An 18,573-nucleotide genomic window follows, 5' to 3' on the forward strand; every position below is an offset into this window, starting at 1 on the left:
GTACACATTCTGTATTCAAGAACACCCCTGCCACTTTGCTTGTGCTGTCTTTTCACTGAGAAAGATTACACCAAGTGTAGACTTACTTTGTGGTAACCTTTATGTATCCCCTTGATATTTAAAGCTGCAAGAGTATCAGTAGGAAAACTAAATTTAGGAGGAAGAAGGTTGGAGTTATGCTTGTGTTGTCTGTTCTCTCAGAATAGTGTGTACTTGATGTACAGTGTACACTTAGGCATTCACGAATCTGGCCCTTTATCTTTAACACTGCTGCCATAGGATAGCTATCCAGCAGGGCTGAACTAAGGACTTTCTCCTGACTGCTATTGCAGAGCCCAAGCTTTTAGTAATCGGATGCAAAACTTACAGGTATTCAACATACTAGATCTGTGACCTGATAAAGCAGGGAGAGGAAAGGATGTGTCCTGCATTATTTCTCATTCTTTCACTTGGAGCAGAACTCGACTCTTAGAAGTTCATTGCATTATGGGGATGGGGGTGGTATTAGCAGCAATACTTTTTGTGTGCTGAATAGTAACTTCTGGCATCCGTCTTGATCATACTTGCAGCCAGAGATCCACTGTTACAGCAAGTATCTGTAACGTTTACTTCCATCTAAAGTCAATACCATTTTTGCCAGAATCTGAGTTGTTTTACAGTTCTGGTTGAGACAATGTTATCAAGTGTGAGTTAAAATAGATGTCATTCTTGACAGAATTTTACTGAACTTCTTGTCATTAAAATGAAATGGCTGATGTTACTTTTAAAAGTCAAATGGTTTTAGCAGGATTTATTATGAATTATTGCTTATGTTTTTCATTGTTTGCAGGCATATCCCTGAAGGCATACTAATGGTGACCTTTGCCGTGGATACAGTGACAGGAGGACATGGATTGGTTGATCTCTTGTGTTCACAAAGACTTGGGGATCGACAAAGAACAGCTTTTTGCTGGGGACAGATGGGAACTAGTTGCCTTTGTCTCATTAAAGTGGCTTGCAACTCTGAAAGAGAAGAAAACCTTAACAAATTGCCCCAAACCTGATGGCTTGAGCAAGACTGAAATAAGAACGTTTCTGCAACGTTCAGTCCAAAAACTGCCATCTGGTTGGACAAGAGTTAGCATATGTGGGCTGCGGAAAAACAGACTTTCTTACAAACTGACTTGCAAGCCTGGTTTGCATGGTGACATCAGTAATGATTGTGAATCTTTTTGTAAGTTTATGCAAAGAGTGGGCACTCAAAATTACAGGAACTTATGGGGCAAAGCACATGAAAAGTATGTCCAGCCATACCATGGAACCTTTGAAAAAGAAAGTGTACAGGCATTAAAGTTAATTAAGTCTGCTCTTCAGAAAGTTTATGGATGCCCTTTCATATGGCTTGTTAGTGAAGCTCATGGTCTTTCTCCTGCCAAAGATTGCATCACTGCTACTCCATGTGAGCCACCTTGCCCCAATATTCTTAGAGCAGATGCATTACTAGAGACTGATGAAATGATATACGTTGTTCAGCCATATGCCCAGTATTCTCTGCATGATATTGTGACATACAGCCCAGCTAAACTAGCAAACAGTTATGCCAAAGTGCTTTTCATTCTTTTTCAAGTCCTTCAAGCTATGAGAGCATGTCATCAAGCCGGTCTTTCTTGTGGCACCTTGACCCTTCATAATATCATTGTAGATGAAAAACTGTGCAGCCAGCTGAGAATAAATCTGACTGACTATGAAAGGCTGGAGACTGAGGAGTCTTTTTGTCAGGGAGATCAGAGGGACACTGGTGTTGCAGAAATAAAAACAGATGAAAGACTGTGTGCAAAATGCCAGGCAGAGTTAAAGATGCTAGTAGTGGACTGGGTGTATGGCCGAATTAGTAACTTCCACTACCTCATGGAGCTTAACAGGCTAGCGGGACGTAGAGCTGGTGACCCAAACTATCACCCAGTGCTTCCTTGGGTTGTTGACTTTACTGTCAAAAATGGAAAATTCAGGGATCTCAAGAAGTCTAAGTTTAGACTTAACAAGGGAGATAAGCAGCTGGACTTCACATATGAGATGACAAAGCAGGCCTTTGCAGCAGGGGGTGGAAGTGTAGAGCACTTCCATGTCCCACATCACATATCTGATGTTTTATCTGATATAACGTATTATGTGTACACTGCACGAAAGACTCCCAAGTCGGTGTTATGTAGCCATGTAAGATCCCAGTGGGAACCTAATGAATATCCAGCTACTATGGAGAGGATGCAGAGCTGGACACCAGATGAGTGCATTCCAGAATTCTACATGGATACAGATATTTTTAAATCTATTCACCCTGACATGCCAGATCTGGACATCCCACCATGGTGCAGTTCTTATGAAGACTTCATTAGTACTCATTGTATGCTTCTGGAGAGCAAGGAGGTCTCCCAGGACCTTCATCATTGGATAGATCTTACATTTGGGTATAAGCTGACAGGAAAGGAAGCAGTAAAAGACAAAAATGTATGCCTCCATTTAGTGGATAACCATACAAATCTTACGAGTTTTGGAGTGGTGCAGCTCTTTAGCCAGCCACATCCTCAGCGTCTTGCAGGGTACAGCTGTAGGGCTCCAGATGGACCTTCGGCTGCAGAGAGCTCTTTTCAGTCTCTACAGTGCTGTAAAAACACATTCTCTGGAGTTCATCTGAATCCGCTTACTGACAGCTTAAATGAACTTGTCACAGAGACTGCAGTTTTTGAGGATGGCTGTGTGAGCAGCAAAGCCGGTTTTGTTGAAGATGACTTAGAGCAAGCAACTGAGGCCTTGGATTCAATATCTATAACTGGAATGCCTGCAGAGCAAACTCCTACAGCTCTATCTTCTCAGGCGTCTGCTTTTACTGCATTCACAGGAGAATCGCGATCTACCACAATTCGATCAAGCAGAAGAATAAAAATAGGCATTCAAGAACAGGGAGATGTTGATGACTTAAAACTTTTTCTGCCAGATGGCTTTAACCCCTTGCAAGCTTTGGAGGAGCTTGAAAAAATGAACAGTTTTCTAGTCAAAGACATACATGCTGAGGTTCAACAGATTAGACAACCATGTCAACAGAGTCGCCTCCTGCTGTCAGAGTTGCTCCAAAGAGATATGCAAGCCTTTGGGGTACTGATTGTGGAAATCTCCTTTGCTTCTAAGCTTAGGACTCTGAAACCAGAAGCCACCTTGTTGGATCGGTATCTCACTGTGCGTAAATTGTGTAGCGGTCATATGCGAGAGATCCCTTTACCTCTTCAGCATGTTGTGGAAGTATTGTTGCAGCTCCACAAAGATCAGAAATGTCTTCTTCAAAAATATTGTCCTTTGAGCAGTGTTCAGTTGTTTGAATATGAGCATATTTTTGAAGGACTGCCTCCTCCGTCTCCAGAACAGATGCTTAGTCCATACTGTTCTATTATTCCATTTCCACCATACTTTTTGTCACTGTACAGATTTATTGTCACTTACCAGCAGAAGACAACAGAAGGTGATGCTCAGGGGAGAGAGGTTGTAGCCTTCCTGTGGCAGCAGTTAAAAAGTATACTTTATGAAATCACTCCTGAAGGCCAAGAAATCTTATTGCCCTTTATCCTCTCTCTCATGTCTGATGAATCTACAGCTGTCTATGCTGCCTGGTATTTGTTTGAACCCATAGCACAGGCTCTTGGTCCTAAGAACACAAATAAGTATCTTCTGAAGCCCCTTGTAGGCCTGTATGAGCATCCTGGTTATCTTCCTGGACGTTTTTATCTCTACACAGATTGCTTTGTTGCTCAGTTGATTATGCGGTTAGGCCTTCAGGCCTTTCTTACAAACCTCCTTGGCCACATTCTTCAGGTAATCATTGGCTTTGAGAGCACGACTGAGGAAGGCAAGGCCTTGGTGGGGAGTGCTGATGATGAGGAGAGTGTGGGTGGAAGTCCTGTATCTGGATCGTTTGGAAGTGACATTAAAAATGATGTCAAGCACAGTTCTTCTACCCTAGAGCTGTTGGACTATTCATCTGGGGTTAGTTTCAGTGAACAGGAGTATATGACTGATGGGGAAGACTTCCAGAATGGAATTTATGTCAGTGGTTCAGTGCAGCAGCAGGATCAGGAGTCTGTGAGTGTTGGGAAGCTGAGTGACAGGAGCAGTGCAAGTGAGGTCTCCCTAGGGGAGGACAGACTAACAGATGGGGACTCTGGGAAGGAGAGGTCCAGTCTGAAGTCTGTGGACAGCAGCCAGGATATGAAGCACAGTGAAAACTCTTCTCATGGAGGAGAGGAGACTGATGAGGATGACGACACTGCCACTGTTCGGACCGATCTTACACTGTCTGTGAATACAGATGCATCCATGGATACAGTGACCGCAAATGCTGATGGTACTGTAGACGAAGAAGAGGATGAACTGCATGAGGATTGTGAGGATAAGGAACAAAAAATATTACTTGGTAAGGCATGCATGTTCGATTAAGACTTTACTCCATGTCTGAGTTAAAATTTTAGCCTTGTGGAATTGCTTGATCATCCATTTAAATTTAGTGCATGATAATGTGTCCGGACTAAACTTTTATTTGGCCAGAGGCCAACAAGTAAACAAAGCTCACATTGGCAGTACAGGTTTGTATAGAAGTCTTGAATTTGTGTTTGTCTGTGATGTTTGCAGAAATTTGCCTACAAATCTGTTTTTTTGTGGGCTTTGTATTATTATCCATCTTTGTAATAGTGAACCTTCTTGTTCAAAAGAGATATATGTAGCTTTCTTGAGGTTTGGTACTTAGACTCGTCTGGTTACAGATACAACATTACACTTGCATTATTTAAGAATGTTAAGTGGACCGGAGTTCCGCTGTGGCGACCCCTAACCGGGAAAAGCCGAAAGACATAAACCAACAATGTATGAAAACCATATGGATATTGCTTTATAAACTCATGGAAAATATTCATTGTACTCGAAAGCATTGTATTGGTCACAGTATTTACTTATAGTAAGTGGAATTGCTAACTGCATAATTAAACTGCTTCTTGCATAATTTGTGTTCTTTGGTGCCAGAAATCATTGTAATTTAGTACTCTTAGCTGCTCAAAGGTGTTTTTGTTTTTTTTTACACTGCAGTATGTTTCAGTTTCACTTCATCAAACCTACGTGTCTAATATTGAAGGGCTGTTGCTGCAGAAACACACAAGACTTGTTCTATACATGTTAGGACCATGTAACACTCCTAACTTTCCCAGGCTGCAGGCCTAACACTTTCGTACTGCAAACCAATGCCCATCAAAGTTCGGAGTGTAGTCAGTCAGTGGCCCCTGCTTGCTGTTTTAAAAACCTAGGGTAAAATTTGCTATTTTTTATCAAATGTCCCTTTTAATTACATTATTACTTGTAGTCTTTTGTGTGTGTGTTATCGTGTATATTGAGTCAACATGTGTGAAACTTTAAATGTTACGTTTTCAGTCTTGCGCTGTCCTTAGGCTCCCTTCCCCCATTACGTCTTCTACCACTAACACCTTTCTGACAAAAGTATCTCTGATTTAGGCCCTACTTGCAACATCACTGGGGTGTTTGTGTATGTTGGGGGGGATGTCAGCAGCCCCACTAAATGCAAGTCCGAGAAGCTTCATTGTTTGGAAGGTGGGTCTGGCACTTCATTTTCTGTTTCCCCAGTAAAGAATTAGCAAGTACTCCTTAAAGCGATACAGGCTGTATTGCTCTTCAGAGATGCATGAGAAATTTAAGCAGAAAAAGTGAGCCCACTCAGCTGTCTGGCCTGGAAGGCTTACAGCCATGACTGTGTTGCAGGCATGACCCAGGACCAGTCAGAGGTTCCATTACTGGACATTCCATTTTGAAGGAAGAGGTGAAATAGAGCTGCTTACCCATTTTACTTTTCTCAGGGGGGAGGGGGGCATATGCCTATGAACATGCTGTCCTTCTTCCCCTTTGAGCTCCTTAGTGGAGATTGGAGAGCCAGTGGAGGCATTTGTCTCAGGGGAGTCTGTGGCTTTACCTCACTTGTAACATTCCAACATATAGTGTCTGTTATACACCCGAACTCAGTGGTGGCACTGGGAATGTTTGGGGAAGCAGTAGGACTAAATTGAACAAAAAAGCAGCCCCCTTTGTGGATGATGGGCAGTAATTGCTGCTGGCTAAGCCCTCACTTTTTGCTTTTAGGGGAGCGGGTGGCTGTGCTGATCACTGCTGATGGAGTGAGTGAGTAAGTCGATCATATGAGAGGGATGCTTAATGGTCATGGGGGCAGGGCCAGAAGAAATAAAATGAGGGGGCTGATTCAAACAAAAGCTACTCCTTTAGTATTGATAGACTCTTAGGTTCTGGAGGCCCCTCTGTTAAAACCAGTATTTTCTCCTGCTTTGCCTTCTCTGGGGATAGTGCTCACATGTACTTCTGTTCTCTCCTCACATTAGTCTGTCGACATGTGCCCATTTCCTTCCAGGAGACAAGTTATGACAGACACTGCTGTCTGGTAGAAGACTGAAAGCATCATATTGCTTTGGGCACTATAAATGAACTCTGCTAGGCAGACATCGGCTGTGCTGAGTGTAATGTCACTGGAGTCTGAAAATCGAAGGTCAGTGCTTTTGATATCGGTGAGATCAGTGTTTGCTCCTAGTTTTTTTGCATTATTGATGTTTATGCAACCATACTCCTAACGTATAATGCAGGAGGTAGCTCCTTTTACCCATTATTGCAAGGATTCTGACCATACATAGCCAGAGTGTTTTTTCACAGCATTTTATTTATTCTCTCTGTTGATCCTTCCTGCACCTACTGTAGCCATTTGCCTGCCCATGTGTTGGCTGACCACCTCAGCACTGCCCAGTATAACAACATGTTCCTTTTAAGAGAGTTGAATAGTCTTCTCTGTCTGACTCAACAGCAGTTGAAAGGCAGAGAAAAAGTCATTCCTATTGATCCTTTTCAAGAAGTATGATCAGATTTCAGAGGACATTGACAATGGCTTGGTACCCCCACATTTTCTCTTATTGTGGACATTTTAAAGTTTGTGTAGAGGGGTGGCACACTGATGCCATATCTCCCAACAGATGAGATGCCAAAAACCTGTAGAATAATAGAGCAATTTTCATGGATAGTATCACTAAGCCGTTGTCTCACTTTGTCTAACAAGGTATGGGGCATCTTGGTATTTGTACTCTGTTCCAGTTGAATGCAGTCCAGAAATTCCATCACCCACTGACTTTATTGTTACCAGTGATGCCCCTCTTCCCCAAAGTTGGACAGGGTTGGTTGGTTGGCAGTACTAAAGAAGGAAACAAAAGAAAGCCACTGGCCAACAAACCTGTGTACTTCGAGGAAAAAAACAAATTACTGTTTGACTCTGTCCTTGTAAACACAGGTTTAAGTCATTCAGGTGTTTAGCTATGTCATCCAGAAACCTCAGCTTGCACAACCAGTCGTCATTCAGTTCTGGGAAATGTTATAAAAAATAATAAAGAATAATAAAGCACGAAGACCAGCTCACAGGAACAGACTACACTTTCGTCGGCGTAAAACCATCTGACTTCAGATTAACTGAAAATAAAACATCACTTCCTTTTATACAAAGTCAGTCACATGATCCCTGAATAATGCATTTCTTAAAAGCTTTACATTCAGTTGAAATAATTTCTGGGAATGTTCTTTTTCATCAAGAAACACCTTTATTGCTTCTAGACTTGATAAAGATCTGTTCAAAACATTACCTCAACTAAGTCAACGAATATTGCTGTACAGCGGGAAGTCCGTATATGAGCTATTTCTTGTAGGCGATTTGAATTGCCTGTGGGTCAGTTAAGCAACAATCTATGAAGTTAACTATCTTGACAACAATTTCCATTATAGATTTCAAGCCCTGTGATGAAATCTTTGCACACAAACTCTCCAGGTGTGTAATGCAATGGAAGCTCAATACTGGACGTCCAATATGATCCGGAAGAAGTTTAACAAATCCTTTGTTCTTTCCAACCATTGCAGGGACAGCATCAGTTGTAACACAGAATATTTTATTTATGTCAATGTGCTGATTTTCAAGTTAGCATACAGATGCAGTTAGACTATCTTCTGGCTTGGCTGTACCAGCAAAAGGTGTCGAGCAGCACAGTTCTCTGTAAAATACTGTTGTTCTCACAATATCTCGCAACTATTGCTAGGTGTGCCACATCATTCATATCTACACTTTTGTCAAGAGAGACACTAAATACACCATCTTGTTGTAACCCAGTTGTCTGCTTTACCATTATATTTTTAGCCATAACAGTTATGCGTCTCTTGATTTGATCTCGCAGAAGCTGATATTTCTCCAATCCAAGACAGTATTGTTTCTTTCTTTATTTGGTAATTCACTAAACACATTTTCAGCACTACTCAAAAAGTTTCCGTGAGGAATTCTCCATTTGTGAACGGTTTGGCCTTCAAAGCCACTCACTGAGCAATTTTTATAACTACATTCGGTAGCTTTATTTTTGGTTCCAATTACTTGACTAAAAATACTAGTTTGTTTTTTGTAGCCGGAAACGCTTGCACACCCACACAGTCTCTTCATTTTTCATACATGTATTCACTCATTCATTCTCTCTCCGATCTCTTTTGCACAGTCAGCATGCCTTTGAAAATTGCTCTGCATGCCATGCTTGGCACGTGTGCCATAGGTTGCTGACCCCTGCACTAGGTAATACAGGCAATAAGATCAGCCCTTTTTTAAGCATAGTCTAGTTAATAAACAGTCCATCATAACCAGCATACCAGTGCTTAAAGAGGGTCAGATTAAGATGGCTGTGCTCGGTGCTAGAAGACTCGGAGGCAAGCTGCCTGACTTGAGGTGCTTCTGCATTTGTAAGGCATCCACATTTGCATAATCGCTGTAACCTGGTTAAAATGTCCAGAAAGCACTTCCCAGTACATGGGTTCTGTGCCTACCATGTCTTCAGACCTAATGACAACTGTGGTTTTGCGTCTGTCAAAGTCCGTAGTTCCTCTAGACATATTCCCAGAGACCCAGAAATTTAGTGAACTCCAAATCATGCTAAAAAAACAAAACTATTGGTTTATCACTTGCTGCAGGACACCTTCACTGACCTTAGAAGTCCAAGTAGAATTCCTAAATGTACTGGACGTACACCTTCATTGTAGGATATGTTGCTTAAAACATTTTGGATCTAGTAAATAAAAGCTCTCTATCAGATTGTTACCAACCGAAGTAGGGGGTAAAATGTTCTTGGCCTAGTGCTTATAAATATAGTGTCATCCTGCACTGTTCCCTTAGTAACTCCAAGCCAGATCATGAACTAGTAACATTATTTCTCAAATTGTCTGCACCCACTGAAACTAATTTGGAGTTCAAAGATTTCGGATCCAGAAATCTCATCAAGTTCGAAGATGATCTCACAGAATTCAGTTATAGCAGCATTATCCCAGACATAGCCTTTTCAGATAGGTTTGCAAAGGAATTATGCAGCAACTTATTTAACTGTATTAAACCAGCAATTCCATCCAGATCCAAATTGAATAGGAAATTTAAAAGCAAACAACCCTGGTGGTCCAGTGACATAAATAAAATCTGCAGTAAAGGAAAAAGCTCATTTGAGTACATTGTACAACAGACTAAAAATACCTCCAAGTCAAGGATAATATCAGGAATTGGTCTAAAAGTTTAAAAAAAAAGACTGTTAGATCCACTAAAGCAGACCTTGAACCGAAGTTAACTTCTGAAGCCAATGATGCTTAGAAATCATTATTTAATTATGTTTGGAAAATAAGAAACCATATTCAACAGTGCACAAAACCATAGCTGTCAACCTCTTAGCACAAAAAATCTGGACAAAGCCCCAAAAATAGCGACAAAATTTAAATATTGCTGTTATAAACTTGGAAAGTTGCTAGATTAAAAGGTCTTGTCACCATGCATTTTTCTGAAGGATATGAAGTCTGAAACTCAAATGCCTGTCATTCTTAAGCGAATTCGGATCTCACTGTTTCATCACAGAAATCCAGAAAATCACAAATTCAATGAGGAGCAAACCAAAAATATGAGGCAAAAATCTGAACAGTTGAGAGGTATGCACAGAGCCAATACAAAATAGCAAACCCTACTCAGACCCAGTGGATATTGCTAATGTACTATCAAATAAACTCAATAGACATTTTTCCTCCCAAGATGTCTATCTGTAGTCCTTCTGTCCCCATAGTGCTCAAACCCACCCCTTTATCACTAAAGGACATATACTGAAAGTACTGTCCAAAACCAGGAGCACTTCTTGATAAGCATGACCTAGTGGAAGCACTCCATAAACTGTTCACCCTGAGCCTAACACTAGGTTTAATCGCAAAGGTATGGCACACAGCACTGGTGATGCCACTCCATTAGTGTGGCCCCCATTCTGGTCCCTGGGAATTACAGGACCATCAGCCTGATGAGATTCATTCACTAGGCCATGGAACGCATTATAACTGACCTGATAAATGTTGATATTAAAAATATCCTCAGGCTACATCTGCAACCATATGGCTTTGTAAAAGATGTATCCTGTTTAATGAACTTAGTAAATATCTTCAAAAGGGTAATACAGGCTGTCGACAGTGGTCACATCTTACTTTGATTTAGCCAAGGCATTTGACACCATCCTCATGCTAGCAGAATTAATGAACTAAATCCATTAAGAGCACATGCTTATGTGGTAAGATGGATAGCAGTGTGATTAAAAGACACACAACCCTCATGGTGTGGGGGAGAGGGGCAAAGTCGGACACCATGAAGGTACCCAGTGGTGTTCTACAAGACTCCATACTGGAACCGCTTTTGTTACGTATTTATTTTTCTGACCTCCAAACTATGAAAAAAGATCTCTAACAAAATTTGTGGATGTGTGTAAACGGAGTTATTTTCAAGTGATCTAGTTTAAAGGCATTGAATCCCATAACATCAAGACCAGCGCATCAAAGAATTCCCCATTGTCCAAAGCCAACTTGCTCAAATCTCAGGTCATCGAACTGCAATAGTTGACGTCATCACAACATGATGAAAGAAAAAAGTGATTACTACATTGGCAATTCTTTTGACTTAAAGCAACTTAAACTAAGAACATTACATAATACTGCACATTATATCGACCAAAACTCTGAAATTAATGCACCTATCATTCACAATGTGAAACTATAAAATAAACAAAAACCTGCATAACACCAGTACTGTACTAAACGTGAATTCCATATGACGTCAACTTAGAAAATGTCACATGTATAGTGGAAGATTAGTTTTAAAAGAAGAGCAGTAGCTGTCAAAAATCACTGTACATCATGTCCATCCCTATTGTCAAGAACCTGTTGTAAACTTCTGTGCCTTTCCACAAGCTTTTGCTTTTTAGGAAACAGTGGACAGCTTGCAGACACTTGCAAATGCAGCTTACCCCCTATTGTGTTCCCTACCAAGCAAGCACCGACACAACAGGAAGCATATCGGATATTCCTCTACCAAGTAAACAGCAAATATGTAAGGATGTCTTTATTCTCGGAAATATGAGACAGCTGATGAAATGCTGCTAACACTTCATCTTCCTGCAAAAAGGACAGTGCAGATAGTTTCTTGACAGCTATTAGGAAAGAAAGGGACTTGCCAAATAATGTTGACTGTCCTAGAGTTTGAACTTTCCACCATATATTCTGCATAAAATGGAACAGGCAACCTTTACACTCAGCAGCATTGATATTCATATGAATACTCTTAATAGCAACTGTCTAGTCACTCAACGCGTGACGAACAGTGGTGCTAAGGTCACGTGTAGCTAGCAAAGTGCACTACCACATGTAGTTTATGCCTTTAGGGATTTTCTACTTTCTAGATAACTGGATGTGAAACAGAAAATACACCCCTGGGGTTCCGCCTGTGTCCCTGCTGGACAGGGGCTTTGGGTGCTGACTTGTCTAAACATGGAGTAAACTCCTTAGCCAGGCTTATAAGTGCCTCAGGGCCAATAGCCTGGTAACCTCCTATGATCCTTCTACTCTTCAGACAGTATACCAATGGAACAGACTTCATAGTACCCCCATACAACATAAACATATGTATTGCGTATATAGATGCCAATATACAGTACCTTAGTTAAAAAGCATCCATAAGCCTTGAGGGTGATGTATGCCAGTCTTTAAAATTGTCCCTGGTAGAGATCACTAGCACGTGTGTGTGTCAACCATTTAGTTGTGCAAAAAGATCCTACACTTTAAGTTGTAGTCCTGCATTGAAATGCTTCTTAGTGGTACCTCATGAACCAGGTGTGAAAACGCACTTTTCGCAGCATTGCCTTTCTGCTAGGTAGTGCTGCTACACTTTCTAAAGATGTAGTAGCTACTATATCATCCACTACCAAACATGGTGTGTCCCTAGACATCACAGCCCTTGCTTTCAACTCGCTACATGTCTTGAACCTTTCTACCTCTGTGGTTCATAGGAGTTCACAAGGCTTAAGACCACTAGAGCCTTTTTAAGCTTAGCCATGCATCCCAAATATCTGACAAGTTCTGATACCCTTGATAAGTGCAAGCATTTGCCTGGGAGACGAACCATTTACAGGTTACCTGTGTCCATTAGAGACATAGGTGCCAAACCAGGGATGATTCCCATCCAGTTGTCCAAGTTGCACTTGAATTGGGTTAGGGAGGAACTCTGCTTCACATGTATGGGGAGCCTGTTCCATAGACTGAATAGTCTGTGGGTTACATACCTCTATTTCCAGAAGATTCTACTTGTATCGCAGGCAAGGTTTAAGTCTTTAGAACAGGTAATTCTGGTGCTGTTTGTTTTGTGGATATGCAAGAGGTTCATCAGAGTGGGGTCTGACAAAGCCCTGTATGCCAGGCATACATCTCCCCTGAAAAGTCTGTAGGAGACAGAATACAGGGATAGGGCCATGAGGCGGTTTGCATAGGACATATTACTTACGCCCTGTATTCTTTTAGTGAGGAACCTCTGTGGACATTCCAATCGGTGCATATGCCTGGTTATGTACATACCAAAGTGGCTAGATTACCATTTATGTGTGTACCCAAGTCCCTGACTACTGGGTCACCTCTAAGGGATGTATTGTCAATATGATAGTTGCCAGGGATGGATGACTTCCCAAAGAATGGCTCTAACACCAGTTGTTTGTCTGTGTCAGCCCCTCCTGGAGAACATTTGTCAGTGTGAGATTCAGTGACTGCTCCTAATTTGCAGTCATCTGCAAATTGTCAGCCAGAGACCACTGACATTGGTTGTGACTTCTGAGAAGTAAATGCCAAAAAGGAGCGGTCCAAGGACTGATCTTTGAGGGACTCCACTTGTGACTAGCCTCTTTGTAGAGGTGGACTCCCCACTTCTAACTTCCTGGGTCCTGTCTGTGAGCCAGTTGGCTATCCACCGGGTGACATACAGGCTTTTATCTAACCTCTTGAGTTTGTCAATAATGTCTGAGTAGGGTATTGTGTCAAATGCCTTGGCCAGGTCAAGGTAGGCAGTGTAAACAATTTTACCCTCATCCATTGCTTTGGAGATCTTCTCAAAGAAGTCTACCAGGTTGAGTAGACATGATCTACCCTTAACAAAACCAGACTGGGTTGGGTCCAGTGTCTGGAGGTTTTACTATATCTGTTAATCATCTGCATGATAATTATTTTCATGGCTTTACATACAAGACTGGTGAGACTTATGGGTCTGTAGTTTCCATGGTCTATAGATGGCCCACCTTTGTGCAGAGGGATGACTGTTACTTTTCCATTCATGAGGCAGAAAGCCTGTTTGGAGGCTACAGTTAAATAGTAATTCCAGAGGCCCTGATAGGTCATGTTTCATGCTATTTAGAAGGCATCCTGGGATATTGTCTGGGCCCATTGATGTAGTGTTCTTGGTCTTAGAGAGAGCATTAAGGACCTGTTCCCTAGTGATGTAGGGGAGTTATATTTGATGATATTTCCCGAGGGAAAGTTTGAGGGGGAGAGAGGAGTAAAGTTGGACCTGAATTTATCAGCCAGGAAGTTTGCTATATCTTCTGGCTCCGTATAGGTGGCTCCATTTACAATGAGCTCTGCACACAATTGTGTATTGCCTTTGAGGTAGCTAGAACATGCTTTGTGGTTGCCCTTGCCCTGGGAGGCCAAACTTACCTCAAAGTTGGCTTTGGTAGACTTTATTTGTTCTCTGAGTTGTTTGTTTAGTTTGATAAGAGTGCTTTTATACTGCGGGGTGCTGCACCTCTTAGTTTTTGCCATAATTTTCTTCCTCCTGTTATATAGCTGATTTTGTAATTCCACCAGGGTGATTTGTTTTTTGAGTTAGTTCTGTACTTCTTCCTGGTGGGTACAGCTGCCTCTATGCAGCTATTGACATGCTTGTACAGGTTTTCTGTAAACAGTTCTGCATAGGCAGCAGTGTTCACAGGGTTTATAGGGGCTTGAAATTTTGCCAGGTTGTCACTTAACAGCAGGAGGTTAGCCGTAGAATAGTTCTGAATATTCCAGGTTTAGCTGGGGGTCCAGGTTTTTTTTACTTCAAAGGAGACCATTTTGTGGTCTGACCTTACCAGGTTACAGTAGGGGGTGTGCAGCAGTCTCCCATATTAGTGAGGACCAGTTCCAGTATGGTTACACTCCTGGTTGGTGTATTGACTATCTGGTTCAGAGACTTTGTGTTTACAAAATCCAGGAATCTCTCTACCTGTGCATTTTGGTGTCGTATAGGATTCCCAGCTAATAGCAGGTTAATTAAAGTCACCCATGAATATGGTATTGGGTTAGATGGTTAGTGTTTCTAATAATTTTAATTATACGGTATGAGTTTCCTGGTCATACAGGGAGATCTATAGCTTGCAAGAAAGTGGTATTGGATTTTACCTATGGTAATTTGAACGTGGAGTAACTCAGTTGCATTGTCCTGTTTGACCAGCCTTGAAGTATATTTATTTTTTATGTAAATAGAGACACCTCCACCTTTAGTCCCTGTCTGTGAAGTAGCTGGGCTAAATGTGTGGAAGGCATTATAACATTGCACTGTTGGTATGCTTTCCATGGCTTTAAACCATGTCTCAGTGACCGCAGACATCAGCATTCTCTAGGGTAGAGAGAGCTTCTAGGGAGTGGAGTTTTTTGTTTAGACTTTTAGCATTGAGCAGTAATACCTTTTTAGATTTTCTTGGTTTTGATTTGCTATGCCGGAAGTGCTTTCAGTTTGGTATTGCCTAAAAAAGGCACTATGGAGGAAGTCCATGTTTTAGCTAATATTCAAAAGCCTTAGAGGGGAGAGGTGCAGATCATCCCTGGCAAAGCAGCATGGTCTGTCGGCCATCTCCTTCCATGGTGACAAATATTACACCTCCTTAGAATGACACCAGAAACTAAGCCAATTATTAAAGTCGGTCATCTTTTGTTTGTATAGTGGCATCATCCTTGGAGAAAGTAAAATGCTTCTCAATGCTAGGTTCATACCAGCCTGAGACACATATTCTGAGAGCTCTATGATGTCTCTCGCCATATAGTCTAGGGAGGTACGTCTCAGGTCATTTACTCCCACACAGACTATGACCGAGTCATATTGGTAATTGTGGTCCAGTGAGCTTTGTGCATGTGTAATGTGGTGGATCCTAGTCCCTGATAAGCAACTGACCGTAACTTTCTCCTTATTCAGCCTGGTGATAGGGACATCAGTGTGTCTCATGATTGAGTCTCCAATGATTAGAATGTTGGATTGTGTGGTAACTTGCCTTATGGGCTTAGAGGTAGAGGCTCCATGAGATGTAGCTGTATGTGTTGATGTGGGTCTCGTTTTGAAAGAGCACATTTGGGGATGCTGAGGGTATTTGTTATGTGTACTTCGTCTAGGAGGTCTTTGTGGTTTAGGAAGGTTATGTGTAAGTGCCTCATCATGTGTGGGTCTATACATATGCTTTGAATTGTGCATGATGGGTGCAGCTGGTGTGCTACTGACAACCTTATTGACATAAGGAGTACTTTTATGTGAGAGCTTTGCCTCCAGTGACATTGTGTAAATACATCTCTCACATACCATATCAGTTTGTTTGAGAATTAACTGGTTGTCAGTAAACATGAGGCAATTTCTACATTGCCTCAGGATGCCCATATCCACTAAGCCAGTAACTAGGAAAGTTTATATCCATGGCAACTGATCCTTTTTTATTGATTAGACAGTTTGAGTGAGAATATCAATCACTGTCAGGAGTATCTGGTTTGCAACTGTGGGGACAGTGCTTGTCACTGCAACTAGTCCTGTGTGCAGCTAGGTATTGGAGAAATTTCAATTGTGCTTTACAGGAAAAATGTCAGTCAAGGTGTCTGAGTCTATACAGAGCACTGCCAAACACTTGAAGGGAAACTAATACGTAAACCCTGAAAATTTAAGGATGAAGTATTTGGGCAGATATTCTGAGGTTAGAAACAAATCAAGCAGTACTTACTGAAAACAAAGAATTAGCTTGTCAAGAATGATGAAAAGAGGGGAGTTTTATGAATGTCTACTGCCTGGCTACTACTAATGTTGGTCTCACCGCAGCTTCACTCTTAGGATACAATACTCCTTTGCTTCTTCTGTCACCAGAAGCAAAATGTTAGCACCATTCCCAAGAAGAGAAGCAGGCCACAACCTGTTTGGTGATCGACAGTCTTGTCCCAGATGATGCAGTGGTCTGTGGGCTTGTAGCCTTTTTCTGGTAGATGCCTCGCATAACAACCAGACCAGTCGGGTACATTAAGCACATACACTCTTCTCTACCCAGAAAGAGTCCGGAATCAATACACTCTGCTCCTTCTCTCACCAGGATCAGAATATAAGCACAAATTCCAAGCTGTCACCTATAAAGCAGTTATTAGAATTTCTGGTGATCAGCAGTCTCCAGGAGTTAATGTCCATGTATTGCTTCTGTCACTAGGAGAAGACAGAAGCACTAACCCCAAGATGAATACTGAGAGGCAGAATGTGGGCTTTCCAATAACTGGTTGTCTTGTAATAGATACTTAAAGGTAAGATGAAGAAAAAATGGTTTATCCTAAACACTGCCATGTGCACTAAGCAGTTAGATATGAAAGTGGGTAACTTTTTAGCTGCTTAAAAAGTCAGGTTTTGGTGGGGTCACATCTATGGTAATTTCCAACTGTCTTGATATGGCTACAGAGTTATAGCTCTGCCGTTACAATCATCTCATTACTTTAGCTGACAAAACCAGTACTTCTTACTCTTCACAACCCTTTCAAGGTTTACAGATATCCAGCTGTATGAAGTACATCTTTTATCTTGCTGTGATTTTATTGTGTGGTAAATGGTCTCACTGTGATTTTATTGTATGGTAAATGGTCTCACTGTGGTTTTATTGTGTGGTAAACGGCCCCTAATACACCAAGTACAATCTGAGCTGCATCAGCCATGTCATTGGAATGCATTTTGCCTTAGCATACTGTAGCTAAACATTGCTGACCATTTTATATAAAAATGAAATGTTACATTTACATAACTTTTGTAAATGTAACCTTTCATTTTTGTATAACTTTTTATCCGCGGTGGTGCAGCGGTAGCATTGTTGCCTCACAGCAAGAGGTTCTCCCATTCGATTCTCAGCTGGAGTGTGGGGAGTGCCTTCTGTGTAGAGTCTGCATGTCCTCCCCACGGTTGGGTGGGCGTTCGAAAGTCATGTGTAAATGGGCGTGCCTTCATTGAAGGTTGAACGTTGAGCTGGCACCTCGACGTTCATCAAAACCTACTGCCAGTCATTGGTGGACTGGAGTTCTGCTGTGGCGACCTCTAACCAGGAAAAGCCGAAAGACAACAACACAACATTTACATAACTTTTGCATCTTGTACATTATATCAGTGTATATGGACTTCTTTCAAAGTTTATTTCACACATAGTATTTACTGTTTCAGTATTGAAGTACAGACATTTTAGTAGAAAACAGGAAATAATACCTATTTTTCCATGTATAATATGCTTTCAGTGAATATTTCTAATTATATTGAGTTACATGCAGTTGTCTGAGCTGTTGGCCAACTATTGTGATTCGTTGAGTTGCGATTCAAACAAGTCGGCTTTCAGTAATTACATTCTTCGAAGCTGTGATATCAAAGTAATGGAATTTAGATGCTGTGGCTGTTCTGTCTTTTCATATAGATCTATTTTCAACCCCCCTTCTTATGCACAACATAAACATTATCTCACTTCGGAATAAAACTACAGCCTGTTACCTTGGAACTGGCATTGATCATTCCTCTCTCCTTTGATCAGCATGTAACAATGGTCAGTAAGAAGTCCTTCTACTTGGCACAACTAATTGCCAGAGGAATATCATCCAGCTGCAAAGAGGTTATTCTCCTTTTATATTATCTGCTGATCAGGTTAGTTATTGAATAAAATGTTCGCTTTGGACTGTACCTCACAGACTTGTATCAAACAATTGGAAGGATACCACAGATTCCTAACAAATATGATCAAAGGTTTAAAACCAGTCAGCTGCCAAAAAGTCTAAAGTTCTTCCCCGCTTCTCCCTATCAAATAGACTTCTCAGAGGTGCCAGTACTTTACCTTTCATGTAATCAAG

At 41.4% G+C, this 18,573-nt stretch overlaps 1 protein-coding gene across 2 annotated transcripts in view; it reads left to right on the plus strand.

Moving 5' to 3' along the window:
- WDR81 (WD repeat domain 81) overlaps positions 1-18,573 on the plus strand; it is a 626,861-nt gene that overhangs the window by 28,054 nt on the left and 580,234 nt on the right. For both annotated transcript variants that reach the window (XM_044054364.1, XM_044054363.1), the window contains exon 2: positions 830-4,438. In XM_044054364.1, the coding sequence (XP_043910299.1) occupies positions 889-4,438 (3,550 nt within the window). In that variant the 5' untranslated portion in view covers positions 830-888. The remainder of the gene's footprint in view (positions 1-829; positions 4,439-18,573) is intronic.

This window comes from Protopterus annectens, chromosome 13.part0, assembly GCF_019279795.1.
Source record: "Protopterus annectens isolate FY-2018-M chromosome 13.part0, PAN1.0, whole genome shotgun sequence".
NCBI classification, from domain to species: domain Eukaryota; kingdom Metazoa; phylum Chordata; order Ceratodontiformes; family Protopteridae; genus Protopterus; species Protopterus annectens.